Raw genomic sequence first — 26,801 nt, forward strand, 5'->3', positions numbered from 1 at the left:
CTTGGTTATGGACGCATCAGAACTGGGGTGGTGAGCCCACCATGGCAATCTCAGAATCAAAGGGCTCTGGTCCCAGGAAGAGCTAAATTCAGGGCAATACATTTGGCCTGCCAGGTGTTTTTTCCCCAGCTGTCAGGCAGGGTTGTGCAGGTCTCAATGGACAATACGGCCTTGATTATTTTATGTCAACAGGCAAGGGGGAGCTTGCTTCTCAGGCCCGTGTCAGGAGGTCCTCTGTCTGTGGGACTTCTGTGTGAACCACACCATCCGTTTCGAGGCAGCACATCTTCCCGGAGAACAGAATGCGTTGGCAGATCAACTTAGCGGGTCCTTTTCCATTCATCCCGAGTGGTCCCTTCACCCAGAGGTAGTCAATGCTACCTTCCAGAGGTGGGGGACTCTCCAGGTGGACCTGTTTGCCACCAGACAGAACAGGAAATGCCGCAGGTTCTGCTCGGTGCACAAGCACAGCAAAGGCTCTCTGTCCAACGCCTTCCTGCTCTCATAGGCGGGCAGGCTGCTGTTTGCCTTTCCACCGATCCCCTTGGTTCACAAGGTCCTTCTAAAGATCAAGAGGGACAAGGCAAAGGTTATCTTGTTAGCTCCGGCATGGCCACGCATTGGTTTAGCACACTTCTGGACCTCTCGGTAGCAAGTCTGTTAGAGCTCCCATGACGTCTGGACTTGATTTCACAGGATCAAAGCCGATTGCTTCACCCGAACCTCGTCTCCCTACACCTGATGGTGTGGCTTCTGTGTGGCTAAACTCCGAGGAGTGGGCCTGCTCCGGGCAGGTCCAGCAGTCTTGCTAGGTAGCAGGAAACACTCCATCAGGGCTACCTACTTGGCTGAACTTGTGGGCCTCTGAATGGAATCTTTCTCCATCTCAGCCGTCACTGCAGTCCATCTTGGACTATTTGCTCCACCTGAAGCACCAGGGTCTGACTGTCTTCAGTCAAGGTTCACTTGGCAGCCATCTCAACCTTCCATCCTCTGGTCCAGGGCAGATCAGTCTTCTCCCATGAGATGACGATCAGGTTCCTCAAGGGTTTAGAAAGGTCTACCCACAGGTTTTCCCCGATTCCCCCATGGGACTTAAACCTGGTCCTGTCAAGGTTCACGGGTCTCCCTTTTGAGCCGTTAATTTCTTGTTCTCTCCTACTCTTCTTGTGGAAGGTTGCCTTCCTAGTGGTGATTACCTCGGCCAGAAGGGTCTCCAAAATCAAAGCCTTGACATCAGAACCCCCATATACACAGTGTTCTTCAAAGACAACGTCCAGCTGCGCCCCCACCTGACCTTCCTTCCAAAGGTGGTGTTGCAGTTCATAACAACCAGGACATGTTTCTGCCTGTTTTATTTTCGAAGCCTCACAGCACTGCTGTGGAATGTCGGCTACATACTTTAAATGTTAGATGGGCCTTGGCCTTCTATATTGAAAGAACTAAGCCCTTCTGCAAGTCTACACAGCTTTTCGTGGCTGTGCTGAACAGTTTGAAAGGTCTACCAGTGTCATCCCAAAGAATATTATCCTGGATAACTGCCTGCATCCAAGCTTGCTATGAGCTGGCGAACGTCCCACCACTAGCTATCGTGATGGCTCATTCTACAAGACCCCAGTCTTCATCAGCAGCATTCCTCGCGCAGATACCAGTCCAGGATAGCTACAGGGCCGCGATGTGGTCATCGATTCAGACCTTCGCATCCCACTATGCCATCACCCAACAGGCCTGTGACAATGCTAGTTTTGGTAGAGCAGTTTTGCAATCAGAACATATATGAAGTTGGAGCCCACCTCAGGGGATACTGCTTGTGAGTCACCTAGCATGGAATGGACATGAGCAAGCACTTGAAGAAGAAAAAACAATTTTTCGTAACAGTTGTTCTTTGAGATGTGTTGTTCATGTCCATTCCCTGATCCACTCTCCTACCCTCTTGTCGGCGATACCTGCAAAAAGGAACTGAGAGAGTGTGGAATCGGTGGCGTCCCTTATACCGGTGCATGTTCACAGAGCTCCAGAAGGTGCTTGGGCTGGCCCTATGGATACTACTAAGGAAAAATCTCCAGCAACTGTGCATGTACTTGCACATACCTAGTCTGGAATGGACATGAGCAACACTTTGCAACTGTTGCTGTCAAGGTTTCTTCCTCACTCTGAACTCTAGGATACAGATGTGGGGACCTGCATGAAAATCTCTAAGCTTAACTACCAGCTTAGATCTGCTTTTGCTGCCACCACCCAAATTATATATGAGTTATTTGGGAAACTCTGTCTACCCCCCCCCCCCCCAAGAATATCTCCCTCCCAAGTACTATAACCCTTCCCAGGGTAGCCTTGAGAGACTTCTCCACCAATTTCCTGGTGAACACCGATCCAAACCCTTGGATCTTAAAACAAGGAGAATTTAACCATTCCCCCTCCTTTCCCCCCACCAGTTCCTCGTGAGTCCAGATCCAACCCCCTTGGATCTTAAATCAAGGAAAAATCAATCAGGTTCTTAAAAAGAAGGCTTTTAATTAAAGAAAGAAAGGTAAAAATCATCTCTGTAAAATCAGGATGGAAAATAACTTTACAGGGTAATCAGATTCAAAGAGCCCAGAGGAACCCCCTCTAGCCTTAGGTTCAAAGTTACAGCAAACAGAGGTAAACCCTCTAGCAAAAGGAACATTTACAAGTTGAGAAAACAAAGATAAAACTAACATGCCTTGCCCAGCTGTTACTTACAAGTTTGAAATATGAGAGACTTGTTCAGAAAGATTTGGAGAGCATGGATTGATGTCCGGTCCCTCTTAGTCCCAAGAGTGAACAAAACCCAAAACAAAAAGCACAAACAGAAGCCTTCCCACCCCAAGATTTGAAAGTATCTTGTCCCCTTATTAGTTCTTTGGGTCAGGTGTCAGCCAGGTTACCTGAGCTTCTTAACCCTTTACAGGTAAAAGGATTTTGATGTCTCTGGCCAGGAGGGATTTTATATATTGTACACAGGAGGGCTGTTACCCATCCCTTTATAGTTATGACAGTTGCTCTTTGAGATAAGTTAGTAACCATTTTTTTTCTTTATTAAAGTGCCCTATAATATCAAAATGTTGTCCAGTCCACTCAGGTTAAGTGCCTTTTCTGCCAAGCCACATCTATCGCATTGGGTCACAGTGGGGAAGAGAGGCCTACTAAGAAAAAGGTATGGTGGTTACCACCAAATCAAACTCAGGCCTAAGTCTTGCAACAAGGAGGGCTTTAGTGTTCTGGTTTCTTGAGTGTCTAACAGAGAGAGAGAGATTCAAAGCAGCTGAACATATAGCAACACCCACTCTCCTGTGGGTTGGGGAGTGTTCTAGCAATACCTGAAAGACAGTGGAATGAAGACTGACTTCTTATTTATTTTGATTTAAATGATAGCTAAAAAGATGCCTATCCAGGGCTTTAGGCACCATGACACAGAGGAACAATGCAGTTGAAATCTCAGCATCATTAAAATGATTAACTGAGCAGGAGGTCAGCCAATCAACGACAATAATTTCTTTTAGCCCCTTTCTCATATAGGAAGTATAGCCTCAGCCTTCTCCAAGAACCCAATCAAAAAGTTCTTCAAACATTTGTCCACATGGATCCCACTGTAGGTGTGTGTACCCCATGTGTGCAAGCCCAGAATCTTTTATCCAGCTGTATTCATTGGGGCTGCTCATGCATCCTGTACTCATGCCCCTCCCAAGGGTATAAAGAGTGGAGCAGCCCCAGCTGCCATTCAATTTCTTCTTTCTGCTCATGGCAGCAAGACAGAGCTACATGGTGTCCTTCTACTTCCCTGTAATTTCGTAGGTTGTTTAGGATAGTTACTTACCGAGTTGACAACTGTTCTTTGTAGTCTATACATTTTATTTAGTGCCCATTGGCCCCCTCAAAAAAGGCAACATTTATTTTTTGTTTGAGTCTTCCCTGGTATCGAGGTGAAAGTCTGATGGCTGACACTGTCTTTAGGCTTTAAAATCTGCACTGCCTGTGAATCACCTGTGCCTGCAAATAATGGACATATTAAGTGTCTTTTTTTTGTTTAGGGAAACTGCATATTATGTACAAATGTTCAGTTTGCAAATCCTTTTCTACATGCATGAAGGGAGCTAGTGATACCCATTGAAAAATGTTTCTGATGGAAAGATCAGTGAGGAGTTTTCCCAAATTTGAAGTCCCTCATCAAAAGCAATCTGCTGTTTTAAAGCTGGTTGCTGCTAGTGCTTCAGCTACCAGAGATGCTACTTATGGTGGCTAGCATACCTACTGCTCTAAGAGACTTCATGCTCTTCAGTCCTCTTCGGGTCAGTCAGTCTGACTCCTCCTGTCCAAGGTAGGAAGGAGCAGAGATCTTCAGATGGTGTTTGGCACTGATCACCGTCCCTGGCACCAGCTAAGAAGAGGTTTAAGCCTCATTGCTCTGATGTCTCCAAACTTGTTCCTTCCAAATCTGATCAGCACCGTGAGTCTTCAGAGACTGTGTTGACTGTTCTCAGTGACCGATACCACTTCTTCAGTACTGATGCCATTGGTGCCGTCTGCCACAGATTCTTCAGTACCACACCTTAATAAGAAGACCCCATCTACTGAGACATCCACATTGGTACCACGGAGCTCGTCCACTTTGGTCCTGATTCCTATCTCAATGCAGGCTGCCTTTACAACCTCTGGGAACATAGTGATCACTCCAATACCGGAATCTCCTGTCTTTGATATTCTCCAATATTTACTAGATTCAAGTCCCTTCTGGTATGGGAACCAAAGGTATCGATTATGAAAGAATCTCCCTGAGACAGTTATCTGTGGTACCAATATCTATTTTTCAGTAACTAGTGTCTAGATCTCCACAGTCTGTTACAACCCCATAGATATATGTACCATCCTGGATGGAGTTCTGCTAGTCTGTCTTTGTCTTATGACTGTAGAAGTGCTTCTTGTAGATTTTCTTCTCCGTCTTCTAGACTGGTTCCTGAACGAGACCTAAGAAGAAGTCCTTCTTGTCATAGATCCCATACTTCTGACAGGTTTCAGGAACCTTACATCTTGTGGCATTATCTGCCTTTCCTGTATGGAATGCAGTCTTGGAATGTAGGTCAGTATGGAATCCTCAACATTTTCCTGCTCCTTATTCATCTAGATTCAGGTCTGAGAATAGATCACCTCTTTCTAAAGAACCATCTAAGATAGCACAACTCTCTAACCAGAGTTCGTCCAGGAAGTTGAACAGGAACCTCATGGAGGACAATGAGGGACCAACCCATTCTTTTGGCTAGTTCATTTTCATTACCAAATGAGGCTATAGCACCATCTGCTCCTTCCACAGCCTAATATCAAGGCCTGTCAGGACCTCCTTAAAAGGATGGCGGAGACCTTAGATATACTCCTCAAAGTCATTCAGGAAAGTTCTCTCAAATTATTTGATATTCTGTATCCAGTCTCCCAAGTCTGTTTGGCCATGCCAATCTGTGAGAGTATCCTGGAGCCAGCTGAAAGGTTGTGGCATGCCCCATGCTTATTTTTACTTGTGATTTGTGTCAAGCTGCATTAGAATGGAAACTGGAATTGAATTACAATGCCCAAAACAGCATTTTAAAATTGGTTTTTGGTTAAATAAAGCTACCTTAAATGTGCTGCATACTTTTTAAAATGTAAGTTTATCAAAACGTTTCGCATTTGAACCTGATTTGATATACAAAGGAAGTATTATCTGTAATTAGTTAATTGAACCGATTGTTTCTGGTTTCCATTTCCTTTAGATTTTAGAAACAGTAGCTCTCATCCTTTCTCACCTAGTTTTTATGCGTAGACTGGAAAAGGAAAGCAAGTTTTCCTGCCTTACAAAAAAAAAAAAAAAAAGTGAATCCATTTCTCAACTTTCAATGAAGTAGTCATTTAACAAACTAGTTGAATAAACTGAAATAAAGAAAATATTCTCTCTGCAGCTGTGTAAGAGGCTACTGTTATCAAAATCTGGTTAACGCTTCAATTAATGCACTTCCAGGTGCTTAGCACAGTGAATTCCACCAGTTCAGTGGTTTGACTTTCTTTAAAATTTCAGCATAAACAGTGTACTGTTTGAATATTATTTAGTTAATTTATTTTGAGAGATTATACTAAGTTTTGGCCTTAACATAAGTCATCACAATTTCAGATTTATTTTAATAGGTTTATTTTTAAAAAGAAAAATCTGATTTAAATAACACCTGATTTTTTAAAAAAATCATATGTATGGATTTGCAGAAACAAAGTTTTCAGAAAGAAAAAATATTACCTCTTTTAAAAAACAAACTTCCTTTTTTCAAAAGGGGTGCCCTTTATTGTTCACTTTCATAAACTCACATTGTAAAACTGTTTACTCTCTTTTCAATTAGATAAACGGCAAGAAACAAAAAATGGACACTCAGTTATTCTCCCCGTTGTTAGGAGGGATCACAAGTACACCACCACCTCTGGAATCATCCCGGCTATATAGTAATTGGTCTGTGTGTGGAGATGATACCAACACAGCAACTTCTTTACAAGACTGCACAAAAAAAAGGTATTAAATAAGTATAATCTTTTGCTTTTTTCTGGAAGGCTGAAAGTTTAATTGGGCAGGAGTGTGAGGGCTTGGTTTCTAAGTATTGTAAGGAAGAAGTTATGGGATAACTCCAGAAACTCATGGGCAATAAATCACCTGAATTGAATAGTATTTATCAAATAACTGTGGAAATCATGGCTATACTTTTAAAATATGTGACATAAAAGTTCCTTATTATGGAACATAATGGGAAAGTCAAGTATCAGATAAATCTTGATCTTTATATAATGACCAAAAATTACCTTTTGAAAAGGCCTCCTTGTTACATCACGTCATTATGACCCTTTTTGGTGACAGAGGGAGCTGTTTTTTGTAACAGAAGGGGCACAGTGAACGCCAGTTTCTTCCTTTTGTTACTGAACAGTACAAACGGATGGAGGTTAGGGGACATATGTGTGTGGAACTTCACCACAACCTGTAACGTAAGCATGCATACGCCAGCTTTCTGGGACTTATGCAGAGGTCTTCCAGGGGGTACATCAACTCATCTAGATATTTGCCTAGTTTTACAACAGGCTACATTAAAAGTCCATACAAACTAAAATTTCATACAGAAAAAAGTAGAAAGTAAGCAATTTTTCAGTAATACTGTGCTGTGACACTTTTGTATTTTTATGTTTGATTTTGTAAGCAAGTAGTTTTTAAGTGAGGTGAAACTTGGGATAAACAAGATGAATCAGACTCCTGAAAGGGGTACAGTAGTCTGGAAAGGTTGAAAACCACTCGTCTAGTCTGTGGGGTGGGGCCGGGAATGAGGGGTTCAGGGTGTGGGAGGGGGCTCTGGGCTGGGGCAGGGGATTGGGGTGTGGGAGGGGGTCAGAACTCTGGGCTGGGGTGCAGGCTCTGGCGTGGGGCCAGGGATGAGGGGCTTGGGGTGCAGGAAGGAGCTCCAGGTTGGGGGGGGGGGCTCAGGGTAGGGGATTGGGGCATGGACTTACCTCGGTTGGCTCCCAGTCAGCGGCGCAGCAGGGGTGCAGAGGTAGGCTTCCTGCCTGTCCTGGCACCGTGGACCGCACTGCACCCCAGAAGCAGCCAGCAGCAGGTCCAGCTCCTAGGCAGAGGCACACAAGCAGCTTTTAGGCTCTTGCCCACAGGCACTGCCCCCCACCTCCCATTGGCCAATTCCCGGCCAATGGGAGTGCAGAGCTGGTGCTCGGGGTGGGGGCAGCACACGGAGCCCTGTGACCCCCCTCCGCCTAGGAGCTGGACCTGCTGTGGCTGCTTCTGGGGCTCAGCACGAGGGTCAGAATAGGTAGGGACTAGCCTGTCTTAGCTGGACAGCACCACCAATGGGACTTTTAATGGCCCAGTCGGTGGTGCTGACCAGAGCCACCGTGACCCAGTGCCTTACATTCCGCGACTCAGTACTGGGTCGCGACTGGTAGTTTGAGAACCTCTGGTCTAGACTAGTCTCTCTCTCCCTTTGTTACATAACTCACCAGAGATGCCTGTGCAGCCCTGAGGGCCCTCACTTACTACTTGCATCAGAGATTTAGTGCTGCTAGATGATTTTGTTAAAATGCTAGCTAAAATTTACTAGCTCAACAAGTGGTGTATGATAGCCATTGAGCAACTCTGTATTGGTAGCAGAAGAGATCCGAAATAGGGGGTGTTCAAGTAAACCATGTGGAGACTGGATTCACTTTGTCTCCCATCAAGGTGGGCAGCCTGTATTAAGTATCCAGAGACAGGAATCATGTTAGCTATTAAATTAAAGTTTTAATGGGCACCCCAATCTGCACTCTGGGCACTCACTCCTAGGCCTGGGCTACTTTTCCCATCTAATCTTTCCTACCCTCGTCATTCAATAAGCTTACGAAACTGTTGTTGCAGCTGCCTGCTGTTAGACTAATCTGGCCCTGTGTTACCTTCTTTTGTCTACTCCCATTTTCTTTCACATTCCTGTTACCCGGTTCTATTTCCTTTCCCCTTATATACCAGACATTTAAATGAGCACTCTCATGCTATCTCACATTTATCTTAGTCATCTTAAGATAAATATGTGCATCTGTTGAAATATTTAGTGTATCTTTATGGTAGCTTTAGAAGTATATAGGCAGCTGTTAACAATTAGAGAAGTTATACAAATGCAGACCTCTCTCTCTCTCTCTCTCTCTCTCTCCCCCTCCCCCTGTGTTCTTTCCATCTCTATCCCAAGTGCTGGCTATGGCATGCATTCTTACTTTGGGGTTGTTTAAAACTACCACAGTCATTTATTGGCACTTGATACCCATGATGACATTTGCATTTTCAATATAAATGTCTCATTTTAGTATTTATAACTCACTACATCAGAAATAGGAAGCCTAAGAAAGAATAGGTGCTGTGACTGATTCCCCCTGGGTGCCATCTGGAACTGGGGTACCCACTGAGTACCCACCAGCCTGGGTTCCCTCTCACACTGTGCTGCTGTGGCAAGCTGCAGACCCGCTCCCGGTCCTACACGTCCACCAGTATTTCACACAGGTAGGGACATGCCCAGCTGCAGTTACACGTAAGCTCTCTAACCACCAGCTTCCCAGCCTGGGACACCAGAACAGTACCGTCCTGCCCTGGTCAAATCTGGCCAGTATATGGGTTTAATACCGGGTCCGCCTCTCCCTCAATGTGAAGAGAACAACGCACACTTGTGGTAACTAAGCAGAGATTTTCCCCAAGCACTCCAGTCAAAGCTCACCGGTTTAGATTAAAACAAAAACAAGTTTATAAACTGCAAAAGATAGATTTTAAGTGCTTATAAGTGATAGCAAACAGATTAAAGCAGATTACCTAGCAAATAAATAAAAAACACAAACTAACCTTAATATGCCATATATACTCGTTCATAAGCCGAATTTTTTAGTAAAAAAGGGAAGCACCAGAGAAGGGGGTCGGCTTATGAAAGGGTATAGCGAGGGAGAGGTGGGTCACAGCCCCTCCCCCCAACAGAGGGAGCAAGGAGAGGCAGCACAGCCAGCAGAGCCAGAAGGGAAGAGGCGGGGCCAGAGTCTCTCTGCTTCTGGCCACGCTGCTCTCCCCCCAGCCTCCGAAGCAGCTGCAGCTCCAGGGCTGGCAGGCTGCAGCCGTGCGGCTTGGCCCCGCCCCCCAGAGCAGGCTGTGGCCATGCCGCCTGCCCACCAGAGCATGCTGCGACCGTGCCGCCCGGCCCAGCCCGCTGGAACATGCTGCGTCCGCGCCGCCTGGTCTGGCCCACCGGAACAGGCTGCAGCCACGCTGCCCAGCCTGCCGGAGCAGCTCCAACCAGGTCAGAGACATCCTCCCCTGGCCCTCCTCAGATAAGGTGGGAAGGGATAGGATGGGGAGAGTGGGGGGGGGTCCCAGGATAGGGGGGGGGTCATGGGGGGGGGGGTCACAGGGGTTACTCCCCTGACCCCCAGCTTGTCGCCCCCAAAACATTTCCCCACCAGTTGCTGTCCTGGCCCATCAGGGTAAGCAGCTGGCGCACCAGGACACTTTGTTTACTTAGGTTTACCTCCGTGCCTGCGGACGCTCGAGGTAAACAAACCATCTCGGCCCGCCAGCGGCCTATCTTGGTGGCCTGGGAGCCAAAGTTTGCTGACCCCTGAATTATAGGGTCGGCTTATGAACGGATTATAAATTTTTTCCATTTTTACTTATCCATCTTGGGGGGTCGGCTTATAAATGAACCGGCTTATGATCGAGTATATACAGCACTAAATAGATTGGATATGAATTAGCAGATTCTCGCCCGGAGAAATGATACAAACAGGCTGCAGATTTTTAAGTGCAACTTGCTTTACAGCTTGGAATCCTCAGGTCTTTTATTCACAGGCTAGAAATCCCGTTAGCGTGGGTCCAACACTTCCCCCAGTTTAGTCTTTGTTCCTCAAGTGTTTCCAAGAGTCTTCTTGTGTGGGGAGTGAAGAACTCCAGATGATGCCAGTCAGTGGTTTAAAGGAAGAGATTAAGGAAGATAAAGGCATTGCTGAGAAGTTAAAAAAAATTTTTTTTTTTTTAATCAGTCTTCACTGGTGAGAATATTGGGAAGAATCACAGAAGTGTAGGACTGAAAGGGACCTCAATAGGTCATCTAGTCCAGTCCCCTCCACTAAAGTCAGGACTACATAACAGACAATTCCTGACAGGTGTTTGTCTAACCCAGGGGTGGGTAAACTTTTTGGCCTGAGAGCCACATCGGGTTTCGGAAATTGATTGGAGGGCCGGTTAGGGGAGGGGATTGTGGCCATTTTTAAGTCTGTTATTGAGTGTGCAGGGAGATTGAAGTGCTGTCCTACTGGTTTTTGAATGTTACAATTCTTGATGTCTGATTTGTGTCCATTTATTCTTTTGCGGAGAGACTGTCTGGTTTGGCCAATGTACATGGCAGAGGGGCAATGCTGGCACATGATGGCATATATCACGTTGGTAGATGTGCAGGTGAACGACCCCTGATGGTGTGAGTCTGATGTGGTTAGGTCCTATGATGGTGTCCCTTGAGTAGATATGCGGACAGAGTTGGCAACAGGGTTTGTTGCGGGGATTGGTTCGTGGGTTATTGTTTTTGTTGTGTGGTGTGTAGTTGCTGGTGAGTATTTGCTTCAGGTTGGGGAGCTGTCTGTAAGCAAGGACTGGCCTGTCTCCCAAGATCTGTGAGAGTGAGGGATTGTCCTTCAGGATAGGTTGTAGATCCTTGATGATGCGCTGGAGAGGTTTTAACTGGGGGCTGTAGGTGACAGCTAGTGGCGTTCTGTTACTTTTTTTGTTGGGCCTGTCCTGTAGTAGGTGACTTCTGGGTACCCTTCTGGCTCTGTCAATCTGTTTCTTCACTTCACCAGGCGGGTACTGTAGTTTCAACAAAAAAACTTCAAGAACAGAGTTCAATGAGAAACTGCAGAACTGGAATTAATTTGCAAACTGGACACCATCAAATTAGGCCTGAATAAAGACTGGGCATGGCTGGGTCACTACAAAAAGTAATTTTCCCTCTGCTGATACTCAGACCTTCTTGTCAACTGTTAGAAATGGGCAACATCCACCTTGATTGCATTGGCCTCATTAGCACTGACCCCCACTTGTTAAGGCAACTCCCATCTTTTCATGTGCTGTAATATATATACTGCTTACTGTATTTTTCACTCCATGCATCTGATGAAGTGGGTTTTAGCCCATGAAAGCTTATGCCCAAATAAATTTTAGTCTCTAAGGTGCCACAGGGACTCCTCGTTAAAATTCTTTGAACATGTCAATGAGGTAGTGGATAAAGGAGAACCAGTTGATGTTTATCTGGACTACCAAAAAGGCCTTTGACCAGGTCCCTCAATAAAGAAACTAAGTAGGCATGGACTGAGAGGTAAAGTATTGTTACGGATCAAAATCTGACTAGGAGCTAGGAAGCAAAGGGCTATGTCTACATTACAAGTAGTACAGCTGCACCTGCGCTGCTGTGGTGTAGATACTTGCTACAGCGATGGAAAGGGTTTTTTTTAAATCCACTCCCTTGAGAGGTGGTAACTAGGTTGACAGAAGAATTCTTCCTTTGACCTAGTTGGTGTCTATACTAGGGCTTAGGTCAGCTTAATTATGTTTTTCAGGAGTGTGACTTTTTCAGACCTCTAAGCAACATAGTTAGGTTGACCTAAATTTTAGGTGTAGGCCAGGTTTAGGATTAAGTGGCCAATTTTCATCATGTCAAAATACAAACAGTATGATGCCTCAAGGTTCCATACTAGGTTCCTTTTTGTTTAATATATTAATGATCTGTAAAGGGGGGGTGAGCAGTGAAGTAGCAAAATTTGCAGATGGCACAATTACTTAGGTTAGTCAGGACCAGAGAGGACTGTGAGGAACTTTTCGAGAGACCAAAACAAGCTAGGTGAACTGGCAACATGATGACAAATGAAATTCAGTGTTGATAAATGCAAATGGGAGGTAAAATTTTAACTAATGATATGTGTTACCATGTTCTAAGTTAACGGTATCGAATCAAGAAAGGGATGTGGGCATCAGAGTAAATGGTTCAATGAAGACGTCTGCTCAGTGTGCAGCTGTGATCAAAAAAGCAAACTATATTAGATTGCTTAAGAAATGAGATAGAGAATAATACAGAGGATATTATAATGTCTTTATATAAATCAATGGTCTGGCTTCATGTGGAATACTGTGTGCAGCACTGGTCACCTCTTCTCCAAAATGATATTGCAGACCTAGAGGGGGGTCAGAGAAGGGTGACAAGAAAGATCGAGGACATTGCAAAAATCTCATATAAAGAGCTTGAGAAGATTGGGATTGTTTACCTTAGAAAGAAGATAAATAAAAGGGGTCATAATAAAAGTATATAAAATAATACATTCAGTAGTGAAGGTAGATAGGAAACTTGTGTTCTTCCAGTCTTCTAACAGAAAAACAAGGTCTTCAATTAAATTGAAAGGTAGGAAATTCAGAACTGATAAAAAGAAATATTTCCCACAATGTGTAATTAAACTGTGGCAGTCGCTACCACAGAAAGTTGTTGAGGCAAAAATTTAACAAGATTAAAAAAGGGATTGGATACACAGATATCAAGAATATCCAGAGTTATAATTAGGTTAAAAATTGGTGGAATAGCCATTAAACCAATCTCTGACTATTATAGATCACAATCAGACCTAAAGTTGGGAGTGTGGGGGCGCAGATTACAGTAGGGTTATTACATCTTGTTGTATTTGGTGCTGGCCACTGTCAGAGACAGGATTCTGGATTAGATTGACCTTAAGTCTGATCCAGTATCGCAATTCCTATGTATCCTTTTGTAGTAATTTTCATAGCGCTGGTTGGAGGATGTTGGGTGTTGTTCCCCCACTCTTCACAGAAGTATTGCAACCCACTTCATGTCTGCTCAGTCCCCATCCACTCTTATCTCCACAGAAGGCTGTTCTGGGGAAGAGGGAGGAAAAGGTGACAAGCAGGAAGATGACATCCCATCCATCCATCTTCTCTCCTTCCCACTCCCCTGTAAAAATTCTAGAAACCAAAAACAATGCTTTGTGCATGACGGCAGAGATCTGCACACGGGGGTCAGGATCCTGGTGCTTTAAAACATGCTAGTTATTCAAATATGTGCTTACTGTTTAAAGATATGATAGAAGATAATACTTAGCTTCTCATCTGCAAGGAACATTATTGCATTAATTCTTGGCAGGTGAGGAAGCTTCCTTTTCTCCCCCTCCTATATTTATAATATGTTACTGCTAAAGAAATCAGAAGGTAAACTTTTGTGTGTTTTCTCTTCATTGGTTGTTTTTTCTCCTAAAGATAGGATCATATCTGTCTGGGTTTTATTTTTCAGGGCACAGATAAATCTGTCTTACTCTGGCAGTGGCCCAGATATGTTTGGGTTAGTGTCGAGCATCCTAGAGGAGCCAAACAAGCCAGAACCAGTTACAGATTGGTAAGTTTATACTGAAAACTTGCATGGTGTTGTATGTCTTACAGTTTTAAGTTTTATATATTTTATGTAACAGTAGATATTTGACAAGACAACTTATGTGTTGTCTGACATAGTACTGAGTTTTAAGATATCATTTAAATAAGCTATCATCAAATTAAACTGAAAACATCTGTTAGTAGTTCTTACTTGGAATAAACTAAAGTAGAAAGGCAGTCTTCTGTTCATCCTTCTACCAGCAGATGGCAACTGGAAAGAGAAATTGATGTCTAAGGCTTGGTCCACACTGGGGCGGGGGAGTGATGTAGGAAACGCAACTTCAGCTATGAGAATAGCGTAGCTGAAGTCGACGTTTCCTAGATCGAACTAAGTTTACTTACTGCAGGTCCACGCGGCGCAGGCAAGCTCCCCTGTCGACAGCGCTTCCTCCTCTCGGCGAGCAGGAGTTCCGCAGTTGATGGGGGAGCGCTTCTGGGATTGATTTATCGCGTCCAGATGAGACGCAATAAATCGATCCCAGAAGATCGATCTCTACCCGCCGAATCAGGCGGGTAGTGTGGACCTAGCCTTAGGTACTTTAGTTTTATTAAGAGGATTAATGGAGGTATGACTGTGGATATAGCTGAAGGTAGAGAGAGCTCATAATTCAGAACATTCTGAAATATATTTGTATTTCTAGATACTATAAAAATCTTAGGATTTTGAACTGATTGATCATTGCAGCGAAATCATTTTGAGTAACTGGTCTCTAAATGAAGAATTTTGCTGTAGCATAGGCAGCCTTTTTCATTCAACTAAGACAAATATGGAAGGTTTTATAGGAGTTTTAACTATTGTGGAAGTGGAAAAAGGGATAAAGGGAATTTGGACGCAGACATCTTAGTTTTCAACAGAACAGAGCAAGAGTCAAGCTAAAGCTAACTCTAATATCGCGAGACTTTAAGGCAGGGCCTGGGCGAGCAGGAAGCGAGTGGGGAAAACTGTAAGAGATGCTGTTTGACCTTGTGTTAGATAAGAATGGAACGCAGACTGTAGCAGGAACTATTGAGAAAAGTAAGATATCAGGAAGGAATACGTATAAACAAGATGCGGCTGTTGATCATTATTGTATGCAACAAAAGGTATAAATGCTTGCCCTAACTGTTTATCTGGCAGAGACCTCCTGTCCTTGCGCACTCTCCCCCTTGCAATTGCTTGAGAATAAACTGTCTCTGACATGTTGCAAACAACCTAAGAGTGAAGACTGCGTTTCTTCCACACTATATATACACAAATCTATTAAAAAAAACCCCATTATAATACTTTCCACATTTGTTTTAGTTGAGTGGAAAAGGCATTGTACCAAATGCTATGGCAGAATTTTTCAGTTGGAGGCCAATTATTCAAAATTATTTAGCTGCAATGATCAATCAGTATAAAATCCTAAGATTTTTATAATATCTAGACATACAAATACATTTCAGAATGTTTTGAGTTGTTTATATATTTCCAGGATTTATGAACGATAATATCTAAGAAAACAAAAAAAACAACTCTGAATAGTAGCCAGTCCTGCAAATCAGTATTTTTTTCTTCAATGAACTTAAAAGGATAACATCAGAAGCATAACATTAGTGTTGTATCTCTTCCCATCTGTCTTGTCTTTTTAGACTGTAAACTATTTGGGAGGGGGGACCAAATTTATGTTCTTCAAGGTGCCTAGCATACTTTTGGGTCCTGACTAAATAATACTTGGATGAAGTTTGCTAGTGGAATCAATACAAATCATATTGTAGGAACATGCAAGTTAAATTTCTACCATTTTTGTTTTCCAAATGCAAAAAATATTTATTTGTATGTAACAGAAGAAAATAACATGGCACTTTGGGTGCTATACTGATGAGATGCTTATTCAAAAGACAATGTCCATAAAGTTGTGGGAATACTCCAGCAAAGGGGAGGTACTGCCTTTTATTACTGTCGTGAATTTTGGAGTGTCTTCCTTTATAAAGAGAAGCTATGATATATTGATAATGCACAGTGATAAGAGCCATCATTTTTATTGTCATAAAGAAGAGCCGTGTTTTGGGTACTGAAAAAGGGAGTTTGTGATGCTTTAGGGTGCACTCCCAGTAAGGAGTTATGTTACCACCTGCCCTGTAACTCTGGGTGCCTTAAATGCTATGCTGCTGTGGCTCACAAGCGTGACACCAACAGCCAACTTACAAGCATGCAGGTCACGTCCTGGTTTCCGTTGCCAAGTTACTTTTTCGCAGGGTGACCCCAACACTCTTCCTGTGCCCTCAATCCCGAATTTCCCCCAAACTGTCTTCCCTGTCGTGTCCCATCCTCTCCTGGAACACTCCCAGAAGTTCACTGCTTCTTAAAAGACATAGAAAACAGCTCATTAATTTAACTGGGGTTTCATAAACACTCTGTTTTAATCAAAACACTGAATTGGTTTATAGTAAAAACAAGTTTATTAAACAAAAGGCCATAGTTGTAAGTGATACCAAGTATAAGCAGTAAAGATAGAAAGGGTTACAAACAAATGAGTACAAATACAATTTTAAGATTAAAACTTAATTTCTGCAAGTTACAGTTGTTTCCTCAGCAGGTTTCTCACCTATACTTAATACCCGAGGACTTCAACCGCTCTGGTTGAAGGATCCAACATTCTGTGATCTCTGACCTCTTTAGCTCCTCAAGTGATGGTGCCAAAATGGCTTTTTCTCTTTTCCCTATATCTTCCCAAAGTTCATTGATCCTGCTTCAAGAGGCAGGAAGGCTTCCTGGAGATGCAGTTTCCATCCTCCATGGAGATTGGTCATCTTTCCCCACTTGCTGTCCTGATGGCTTTGTTTATCTTGCATGTAAATGTGCCTTCATTATCTCTGCCTGACAACCAGGCTGGTCAGACATGCAAATACACATTCCTTTGTCTAGGCCAGACTGGGCTTATGCCTTGCTTGCCACTACTCTGAAACCTGTCATTTTAAGAACATAATTCTAGCACATATGAACTCTTTGTACACAAACTGTGCATACATTATGCAAGAATATTACTGATCAATGAGTTTTAAGTTTTCTGATGATTTATTACATGCCATCTTTTGGGTAATTATCATGACAACAGAGTATTAGGTGTACTGAGAGTGTCAAGAGTTGCCGATGCAAAGTAGTGAACCATCAATGGCTTCTATCTCAGAATTTATGCAGAAAATTTGAAAGGTTTTTTTGTGTCTTTTGATACCAAATAGCTTGGGTTAAATGTATGCTTTTAAGGCATACACCTCCTATTTTTACCATGCCTGATCATTTCTAAAAAATATATGCTGGGAGGGGAAATTCTGCCATCATCCCCCCCATGCCAGACACCTCTCCATGTGGTGGGTGAAGTGGATGCCCCAAGGGTAGGATAACGTACATTGTTGCAGCTTTTCTCCATTACCCAACTTCCTTCTGGTACCCAAAAGAGCTTTCTCACAGAAATGTGATAGTATAGTGCTATATTACACTTCCTCAGATCTCTGCTGCACTGGGGGTCCTAGGGAACAACTTTGACCAGACCTGACGGCTTGGCTCCATTGGAACTGTGTGGCAGTTGGCTTGGGGAAGAACTAGAGACCCGGAACCAGTGCAGACACATAGAGCACGTGGATCTCTTGGAATTGGTAGGATTTGTTGGCAGGCCCTACAGTCTCCTGTTTGGGTTGCACTCTTTCTTGCACCCAAACATTTGGTGGGGAAATTCCACAAGGAGGATCTGAGTTCCCCCTCCTCCCTGCAAAAATTAGAACGGTGGAGACTATATAGATAACAGTGACTTTGCTGACTTCTCTTAGATAGATAGTATTTGGGGAAAAAAATCAAGATAGCGATTTGCTAGTACATTATTTCTCTTGAATTCTTATCCTCCCTATCTTAAAACATAAGTAGTCGTCCTAGAAGAGTGCTAAGAGGGGAGGCCATCAGACATTTTCAACTATTACAGGAGTCAAATCTGTAGCTGATGGCTTACGAATATTGTTAAACATTGAGCAGGATGATGTGTATGTTTAAAACAATGATTAGAAAACCTCATAGCAAGTGATTTAAATAAATGTTTCCTCGCTGGGGGCAAAAACCATACTTTAATTGAACAAGGAAAATGTAATTAAACAAATAAGAATTACTGCAGAACATGGAATCAGCTTTGCGGAGGTGTAAGGCTTAATTTTGTTTTAGAATACTATGGAATCTTTCGATGAAAAGTGCTATATAAGTTCAAACGTCAGTACAGAAACTCTTAAAGAATAAATAATTAAGTCTCTGAAGATTATGAAGGGCAAATAGTAGTGATTGAAGCACCATAATGTGACACATTAAAAGTAGACTAGAAAAAACAATAAAAAATAGACTTTAGGAAATAATTATAGGCTGTCAACCGTCTAGTACATTTGTAGTTTTTTATCGCTAATTTCTGTGACAGAACTGCTTGAAATTATATCTTTAGCAAAGGTCTTAGTAGTAGCTTTGGATTTTGGAAAAAACACTAAACTCTGAACAAAGCTGTAATGTAACATAAATGTGTTTGGTCGTTCCTAAAAGTGCAATTCTATTTGTTACAGGAATTCTCTGTCCAGATTGTTTCCCCCTATGTGGGCATCTGACATTGGAAACAATGGTGACTTCTCACGTCTGTCTTCGAAGCACCCTTTACAAAGTAAAGATTTTCCGAACCTGATTGGCACACAGAGCTGTTACCAAGGCCACTTGCAAAAGTCACCTGATGTGGACACTTTACACAGAGGATTTGAAGACCTTCATCTTATAGAGTCTTGGCTTTCTCCTTCTGACCCTTATACTCAGCCATCTGATGATATCTTGAACATTTATCCTGAAAATTCTGCTTTTGAAAATAATGCCATAATTCAGCAAGAAGGATTAGCATTTCAGAATGTACAATTTAATCAGCATGTTTGCAATTATGATAAGATGAAATTAAATGGAGACTGTGAAAAGAACTGCTCTGATTTTAGTAATTTTTCTTCTCAATGCAGAATTAAAGATGGCACTGGTATTCAGAAAGAGTATTGGGAAACTGACAGAGCAAGAGGCAAGCTTATGAAAAATGACAGACAAGAACAAGCAAAGTATTCCAATGATCTGTCTAGTCCACCTGCTAATGGCACGTGGGGCAAAGTGTTCCAGGACAACCATTTGTTTTCTAAAAGATATGAAGATTTTACAACTTCTCATAAATCACAGCCATCTATTCACCCATCGCTATATTTTTTCAATCAACCATTTACTAAAGAAAATAGTTTTCCTGGAGGAACAAATAGAAACCCACAGGAAACTCACATGCAAAATGGCCATAATAGCTTCAATTTGGGGGAAACCTGTAATAACACTGAATGTAAGAGCCATATTAATGCTAAAGAATGTTCTCGTAAACCTTCTGAATATCATTTATCTGTAAAAACTGCTCTACAAAATGGAAACTTTCATTCACCTTACCGTGGACATACGTGGCTGGATGGTAAAATCTTAAGTCCCACATCTACATCAGATATTGCATATAGGAAGCAAAACCAAGTAGTAACAAGCCCACAGTCCTCTTCAGGGGTTTCAACTATGTCCAGTGGATCTCCCACACATCAGTCTGTAACCCAGCCCTCTTATTACTCACAGTTGTCACCAGTACCCTATTCAAGGAAAGATGGAAGGTTACAAATATCAAATAGTATTCCTAGTAACATGGGGGGTTCAAATTTCTTTGCAGAAAATCAGAAACAAATTAAACCTATTGGACATTCCCAGCATGATTCATTGACTAATAAAGGTCAGTATCGTAAAATACCCATTAATTTGTCACACAACTGGTTAACACAGCAGAATTCTGCAACTGATGAGTCTGAAAAGTATCATAGGTTTCGCAAAAAGCAAAACCAAGATAACTGTAATAAAGATGAAAGAAGAGGTAGAAGGAATTGGATACCCCATCCTGGGTATGCAGGACAAAATCAGCAACAGTTCAACATGTTCCGAAAGAAGCAAGAACAAAATGGTGGCAACGTGTCAGATTTCATCAATCCTTCTTTTCTTCCTTCTTTCCCATTAATGTCTGATTTTAAGCAAAATCCCAATTTTGCTCCATTTAATCCCCATCCATTTCCGTCAGCAAATAATTTTGCTTTTCCTCCATCACCATTTCCATTCTCAGAACTTGTTGATCTTTTTCACTATGACGATTTTAACCATTTGAATCCCTTCATTAATGACCTATTTTGTGGGGAATTAAGTGCACCATATTTTGCCTTTCCAACTCCTTTTAACAAGTATAGGCCTCCAAGAAATCGCAGTGGACCTGCTAATGAGCTTCATATTCGATTGGAGGAGTGTTACGAACAGTGGAGAGCTCTGGAGAAGGAGAGGAAAAAGGTAATAATATATACCATAATAGTCTTGTACGTAGGATGGTGATTATAAAGCAACAGCTAGGTAGAGTAGAAATTCCTGCATCTTACTGGTGAAAAGGAGCCAGTCTTGCTGCCTTTTTGAAATATTGTGACCTTTCATTCTACTCTAAATATTTTGAGCCCCATCTGAACACTCTATTTTGAGTATTCACAATCGTAAGAAGATACCAAGCAGTGTATCATACAATTGTCGTACAATTGTGCATGAGACTGAGGTTCATCTTTCATTTTCCAGCCATACAGGAGTTAGGACCACTTATTCAGCAGTAATTTTCTTGAACTAAATTACACCATGGTTGCTTAACCAAGTACCATCAAGCCCTCTTTGGCCAAAGGTCTTGTATTATCTGGTGGCATGGATCCTATTCTTTGGTTCATGTTGTTCAGTGCAAGTTTGGTAGCCAGTAGTTACCACCATCCATGGATCGTGGAAGAGACCGCTGATATGACTTGTATCGCGAAAGCCTGGACGATTGATAAAGCCAGGGCCTTTATTAGTCCAGCTATTTTTGGATAGTACTCAGTTCAGCATGCACTGAGGGAGGGCCAAGAGGGTGGTTGTTTATATCTGACTTCAAATGTAAGAGAGATGTCACTCTAAAACATATTCTTTTGGCTTTGTCCCATCTTTATCTGCCCTGTATTGGGGTTTGCCCAGGCCCATTGTCATAGGTGAGTTTGATGTCCATGTGGATGACTTTTCAGGGCTGGTATCTTCTCAAAGCCAATATGTTAAACCTGGGATTATCCTTGGGAGTTTCAAACACAACCATTGCAGCAATTGAGGACATCTCATGTACTTGCTAGTAGTTCCTGGATTTGACTATCTGAGAGCCCTTAACCAGGTGTTATCAGTAGGCCGTTGGGAATTTACATCTCTAATCTGGTGTGACAAAGCTAGAGTTTAACCTTCCAAGGACTGTGCAAGATCCTTCTATTTACTTAGGTCTGTACCCAAGATTGGTTAACATTTTAAAGGTAATTTTGTTTGTTGGTTACAGATGTTAATTCTAGATTAATGCTTTAAAGTAGTACTTGAAATTTTTGGAAGTACCTTATTTTTACAGCCAGTTGTTGGCAGTTTAAAATTTAATAATGACTTCTTATTGTTTTAAATGCCCCCCAGAGACTTAAACAGCAGACACATCTCATGCATCCATGTAGTGGTGAAAAAATAGAAGAGCTATAGGGTGAAACACCGTTCTAAATATTTTAAAGGTATGTGTTTTCTCTTCAGACTGAAGCTGATCTTGCAAGAAACTTTCCAGGAAAGCGGGTATCTAGCTCAAATAACACTCCTGTTTCCCGACTTCCTGCTAACCCTTCACGAGTGGATCGTTTGATTGTGGACCAGTTACGAGAACAGGCCAGAGTAAGCATACTTACAGCATGGAATGTTCTGCAGGGATTAGTAATATCAGGTTATATGTTTGTGGGTTTATTATATTTTGTGGAGGATTTTAAAAAAATAATTGTTTTGTTGTTTGCAATATATTCGTTAGGTGCTCACCTTAGTAGGAAAAATGGAAAGGCTTCGCGGTACTCCTGTCCATGGGAATATATCCAAAACTCTGGAACATCATGTAGAAGCCATTCGTGTTACACAAGCGAGGCGGAAAGATGAGATTGTTAATGCTGCCAATCCACAGAGACAAGGAGCACCTCGCTATAATAATGAAAAAGGTAAATACTTTTGATTGTTTTGTAGTCCTAAAATTTTTTTTTTTCAATTTGTATTCAATTCAATTTATAACACATTTTAAATGTTGTAATGGCAACAAGTAGACTTACTCCCTTAAACAGAAACGTTATATGTGTGCCTTTGACTTTAAAAGAGAAAAATCCCTCACTTGTATCAGGTAATTTCTACATAGACTTTACTCTGTTTTGTGGTGTTGATTTTTAGACCCCTTCTTGTCACAAGATATTTTCTAGGTTAAAAAAAAAAAAGTCCTATTTATTATATTAAATAATCAGATTTTGTTAAAGACTTTGGATGAATTCCTACTTGTTTCAGTGCATGCTGTTACTTAACAGGTAGGGGATATGAGGGTTATCACTGTAAAAAGGTAGCCTATCACTGAGAATTGATACCAAACAAAAATATTTGCCAAGTAAGCAATTCAGCATCAGGTTGTACTCATTTTAACAAATTGAGCTTCTTCATTAATAGTGATTGAGAGTGGGCTTTCATCCTTCTTAGCTTACAAAGTGAAAAATTGCTTGGTCTTACACCGCTCATTAATTGATGTTTTGTCTGTCACAAAACCACTGCAAATTTGGTATGATTGGCAGCTTCTGCCAAGGAATAGCAAGCAAGTATGTTTGATGACAGGAGTCAAGTTCACTGGTGAATCAAAACCAGACCTCTTTTGTTGGGATCCCATCTATCCAATTTAGAGGCACCAAAAAAAAAAGAAACGAAAAGTTGGGTTTCTTTGTTTTTGCTTTGTTTAAAAAAAAAAAAAGGAGGAGGATAACTCTTAATGTAAGATAGGAGCCAAGGATCCTAAGGTTAAGCATATTGTGAGCTAGTACTTTCCTGCTAGCAATGAAAAGAACAGGCTTTACCCCCAAATCTTGGTGTTGAAGAGTTGGAGTTCACCGCCAAGAACAGAAGTTGTATTAGGCAGTTAATTGAAAGTAAGTAAATTCCACATGGAAAAGCCCGTATGTGCAGACTCCAAAAGTAGAATCCATAGTCACAGTTGAAAAATAAGACCATCATAATCCTGTGGACTTTTTCCTTTTAAAGATGTCAGACAGACTGGAAAAGCTGTCATAACCCCCCCCCCACATTTGAGCGAGTAGACAGATTCTTGTAGACTTCCACTGCAATTGCCTGTTTGGAGGAACGTATCCCAAACAAGGACAAAAGAATTAGCTTTTTAATGACAAATATCTCTGGCAGTTTTATTCATGCTAGCGCCAATCACATTTCCAGCCAAACCCTTCGTGGGTAGTGCACTAGTTAAAAGGCAGCTTTGGCTTCATCTGTGGGTTATATTTTCAAGCAAGAAGTTGCTACTTTCGTAGTGGTGATTCTGATCTTTGTAACCCAGGCAAGAATCGCGGAGAATTTCAAGTAGAACAAAGTCTTTGTCTACCTCCACACATGTTCTCCAGAAAGACCATACATACTATAAATCTTGCATCTCCTTTCAACCAGTCCAGAGGCAACAAGAAAGAATGCTCATCCTATACAGGCGAACTGAAGATTAGATCTTACAAGGAGACAAGACAAGAGTTAGTCTTTCAAGGTGTTTTCTCCTTCATGATTTCTTGATTCGTTATGATTATCCACAAAGAATAAGTATCTTACACCAGTGGTTCTCAAACTAGGGCCGCCGCTTGTTCAAGGAAAGCCCCTGGCGGGCCGGGCTGGTTTGTTTACCTGCCACATCCGCAGGTTTGGCCAATCGCGGCTCCCACTGGCTGCAGTTCGCCGCTCCAGCCCAATGGGGGCTGCAGGAAGTGGTGCGGGCCGAGGAATGTGCTGGCCACCCTTCCTGCAGCCCCCATTGGCCTGGAGTGGGGAACCGCGGCCAGTGGGAGCCGCGATCGGCCGAACCTGCAGACGTGGCAGGTAAACAAACCGGCCCTAGTTTGAGACCCACTGAACAAGCGGCGGCCCTAGTTTGAGAACCACTGTCTTATACAGAGCAGTATATTGTGATGGATCATGTTAAATGTTGCAGAGAGAGCCAGGGTAAAGTAGAAGGCTGCCCTCCATCCATCTACATCAAGAGAACATCCATCTGTGCTAATAATACAATTTTTGCTCCATGTTCTTGGCTGAATCTAGATTACAGAGGGCCCAATATCTTGGTTTCAGATCAGTGAGACTGAAAGTGGTTTATTGCTAGCTTGCCGGGAACCCTAAAGATTTCATAGTGGATACTAGCCAAGTCCAGTGCATCCAGGGTGTATTTCTTAAGTGTTGGTCAGTCTGTTCTATGATTGAAGGACGAAGGGTGGACTTACTCGCTGAGTGAGGCATTGGCTATCTCCGTCAGGTGAAGCTCCAATTTACTTTTTTAAAACCAAGCAGGAAGGGTAGGTATAGGACTTGCAGGTTTGGGATTAAATCTCCTTTAGGGAGTGCAATAATTTCTTTCTTGCGAATGGGCTGAACTCAATGAATGACAACATATAAGTTGTCACACTATCTTGAAGGAAAGGAAATTGTTAGTACAAAGTTCTCGTTTTCTCCTGCTTTGTACGTCAGCACCATTTGTTACCAACAGCCCGTGTTCTGGAGTCTGAATTTATCTCATAACTTCGGTGCATTGGAAAGCCAAGAATATAACTAAGGAAATATTGGAAATATGGTTCTTCTTCAAGTGCTTGGTCATATCAATTCCAATTAGGTGTGTGCGCGCCGCGTGCACGATCATCGGAAGATTTTTACCCTAGCAACACTCGGTGGGTTGGCTGAGGTGCCCCCTGGAGTGGCGCCCTTATGGCGCCGGATATATGCCCCTGCCGACCCAGCGCCCCCTCAGTTCCGGTCATTGGAACTGTGGAGCGGAGCTAGCTGCTATCCACCCTCCCTAGCATTTGTCTTTAGTACGTGTTAATAGTTCTCATTAGTGATAAGTAGTTGTTAATAGTTGTTTACAGTTGTTAACTATACAACTGTTATTATACAATAGTTGTAGTAGTTAGTGTAGTTAGATTAATTTCTTTCTGAAAGAGAGCGGGATCTTTCCCCCCATCCCCCCCTCACCCGGCCCGGTGCCTAGGCCCATGCTGGGGTCTCCGGGTTTCAAACCCTGCTCGGCTTGCCTGAGGCCAGTGCCGATGGGAGACCCCCATGACTCCTGCCTAAGGTGTCTGTGGGAATCCCACCAAGCGGACAAGTGCCACATTTGCAAAGCCTTCAAGCCGAGGACCAGAAAGGAGCAGGACTCTAGATTGAAGCAGCTCCTCATGGAGGCAGCACTTAGCTCGGTCCCTTCCACTTCGCGGGACCTGGCACCATCATCGTCGGTGCAGAGTGCCCCTGCGGCACTGACTGGTCCAGCACCGTGTTCAGACTTGTCGAAAGACGTGCGCCAGATCTCCACGGCGCCGGTCCCTGTCTCCGAGTCAAAGGAAGAAGCATCCCAAGCTGGTGCCGTCCGCTTCCAGCTCGTCGGCTCACCAACCGCCGGCACCTCCCGCACCGCAGCCAAAGCCGCGTCCGTTGCTTACAACTCAGGGTGGCCAACCAACAGGCACTCCTGAGCCATTATGACTATACTTCGTGGGTGTCTATGTCCAAATTCAAAGAGTTGGTCCCACAGGAGTCCAGAGAGGAGTTTGGAGCTCTAGTAGAGGAAGGCAAGAAGGTGGCCAGAACCTCCCTACAAGCCTCTCTGGACGCAGCGGACTCGGCAGCTAGGACCCTGGCCTCGGGCATAGCCATGCGCGGCATCTCATAGCTGCAGGTCTCTGGATTATCTCCAGAGTTGCAACAGACTCTCCAGGACTTACCCTTCGATGGCCAGGGTCTGTTCTCTGAAAAGACAGACTCAAGGCTGCAGAGTCTGAAGGGCACCTCCACTTTGTGGTCAACCAGCAGCACTTACAATTCACCGTCCTCCCTTTTGGCCTCTCCACGGCCCCCAGGGTGTTTACAAAGTGCATGGCTGTTGTGGCTCCTTCCCTTCATCGACAACGGATTCAAGTGTTCCCGTATCTCGACGACTGGCTCATTCAAGGTCTCTCCAGAGATCAGGTGCAGTCTCATGTTCAGACCACCATTACCATGTTCGATCGACTAGGCCTACTGCTCAATGTCGCAAAATCTACTCTGGTACCAACACAGAGGAGAGAATTCATAGGAGCAGTCTTAGACTCTGGCCTAGCCCAGGAACTTCTGCCGGACACGCAGTTCCAGTCCATGGCGAACATAGTCCGTGGTCTGCAAACCTTCCCGACCTCAACCGTGAAAACATGCCTATGCCTCCTGGAACACATGATATCCTGCACGTATGTGACCAGGCATGCCAGACTACGACTACGTCCGTTGCAAGCCTGGTTATCAACAGTTTATTGACCAAGTCAGGACAGCTTGAACATGGTAGTTACCATTCCACCAGGAATATTAACCTCTCTAGACTGGTGGCTGGACCCCAAAGTAGTGTGCGAAGGGGTGCCATTTCATGCCCCACAGCCCTCCGTGTCCCTGGTCACAGACACGTCATCCCTGGGATGGGGGTCCCACCTCGGGAATCTCTGAACACAGGGTCTATGGTCGGCAGAGAGTTATCCCTACACATCAACATACGGGAACTCAGAGCAGTGCGCCTGGCGTGTCTAGCATTCCAACAGCGCATTCAAGGCTGTTTCGTGACAGTCCTCACAGACAACACAATGGCCATGTTTTATATCAACAAGCAAA

The 26,801-nt window shown here is 43.2% G+C and overlaps 1 protein-coding gene across 3 annotated transcripts in view; it reads left to right on the forward strand.

Moving 5' to 3' along the window:
• Window positions 1-26,801, forward strand: part of LOC117871936 (meiosis-specific coiled-coil domain-containing protein MEIOC-like) — a 56,906-nt gene that overhangs the window by 23,343 nt on the left and 6,762 nt on the right. For all 3 annotated transcript variants that reach the window (XM_034759792.1, XM_034759793.1, XM_034759794.1), the window contains exons 3-7: window positions 6,378-6,544; window positions 13,872-13,973; window positions 18,560-20,375; window positions 21,651-21,785; window positions 21,916-22,096. In XM_034759792.1, the coding sequence (XP_034615683.1) occupies window positions 6,378-6,544; window positions 13,872-13,973; window positions 18,560-20,375; window positions 21,651-21,785; window positions 21,916-22,096 (2,401 nt within the window). The remainder of the gene's footprint in view (window positions 1-6,377; window positions 6,545-13,871; window positions 13,974-18,559; window positions 20,376-21,650; window positions 21,786-21,915; window positions 22,097-26,801) is intronic.

Source organism: Trachemys scripta, chromosome 2 (genome assembly GCF_013100865.1).
Source record: "Trachemys scripta elegans isolate TJP31775 chromosome 2, CAS_Tse_1.0, whole genome shotgun sequence".
NCBI lineage: Eukaryota > Metazoa > Chordata > Testudines > Emydidae > Trachemys > Trachemys scripta.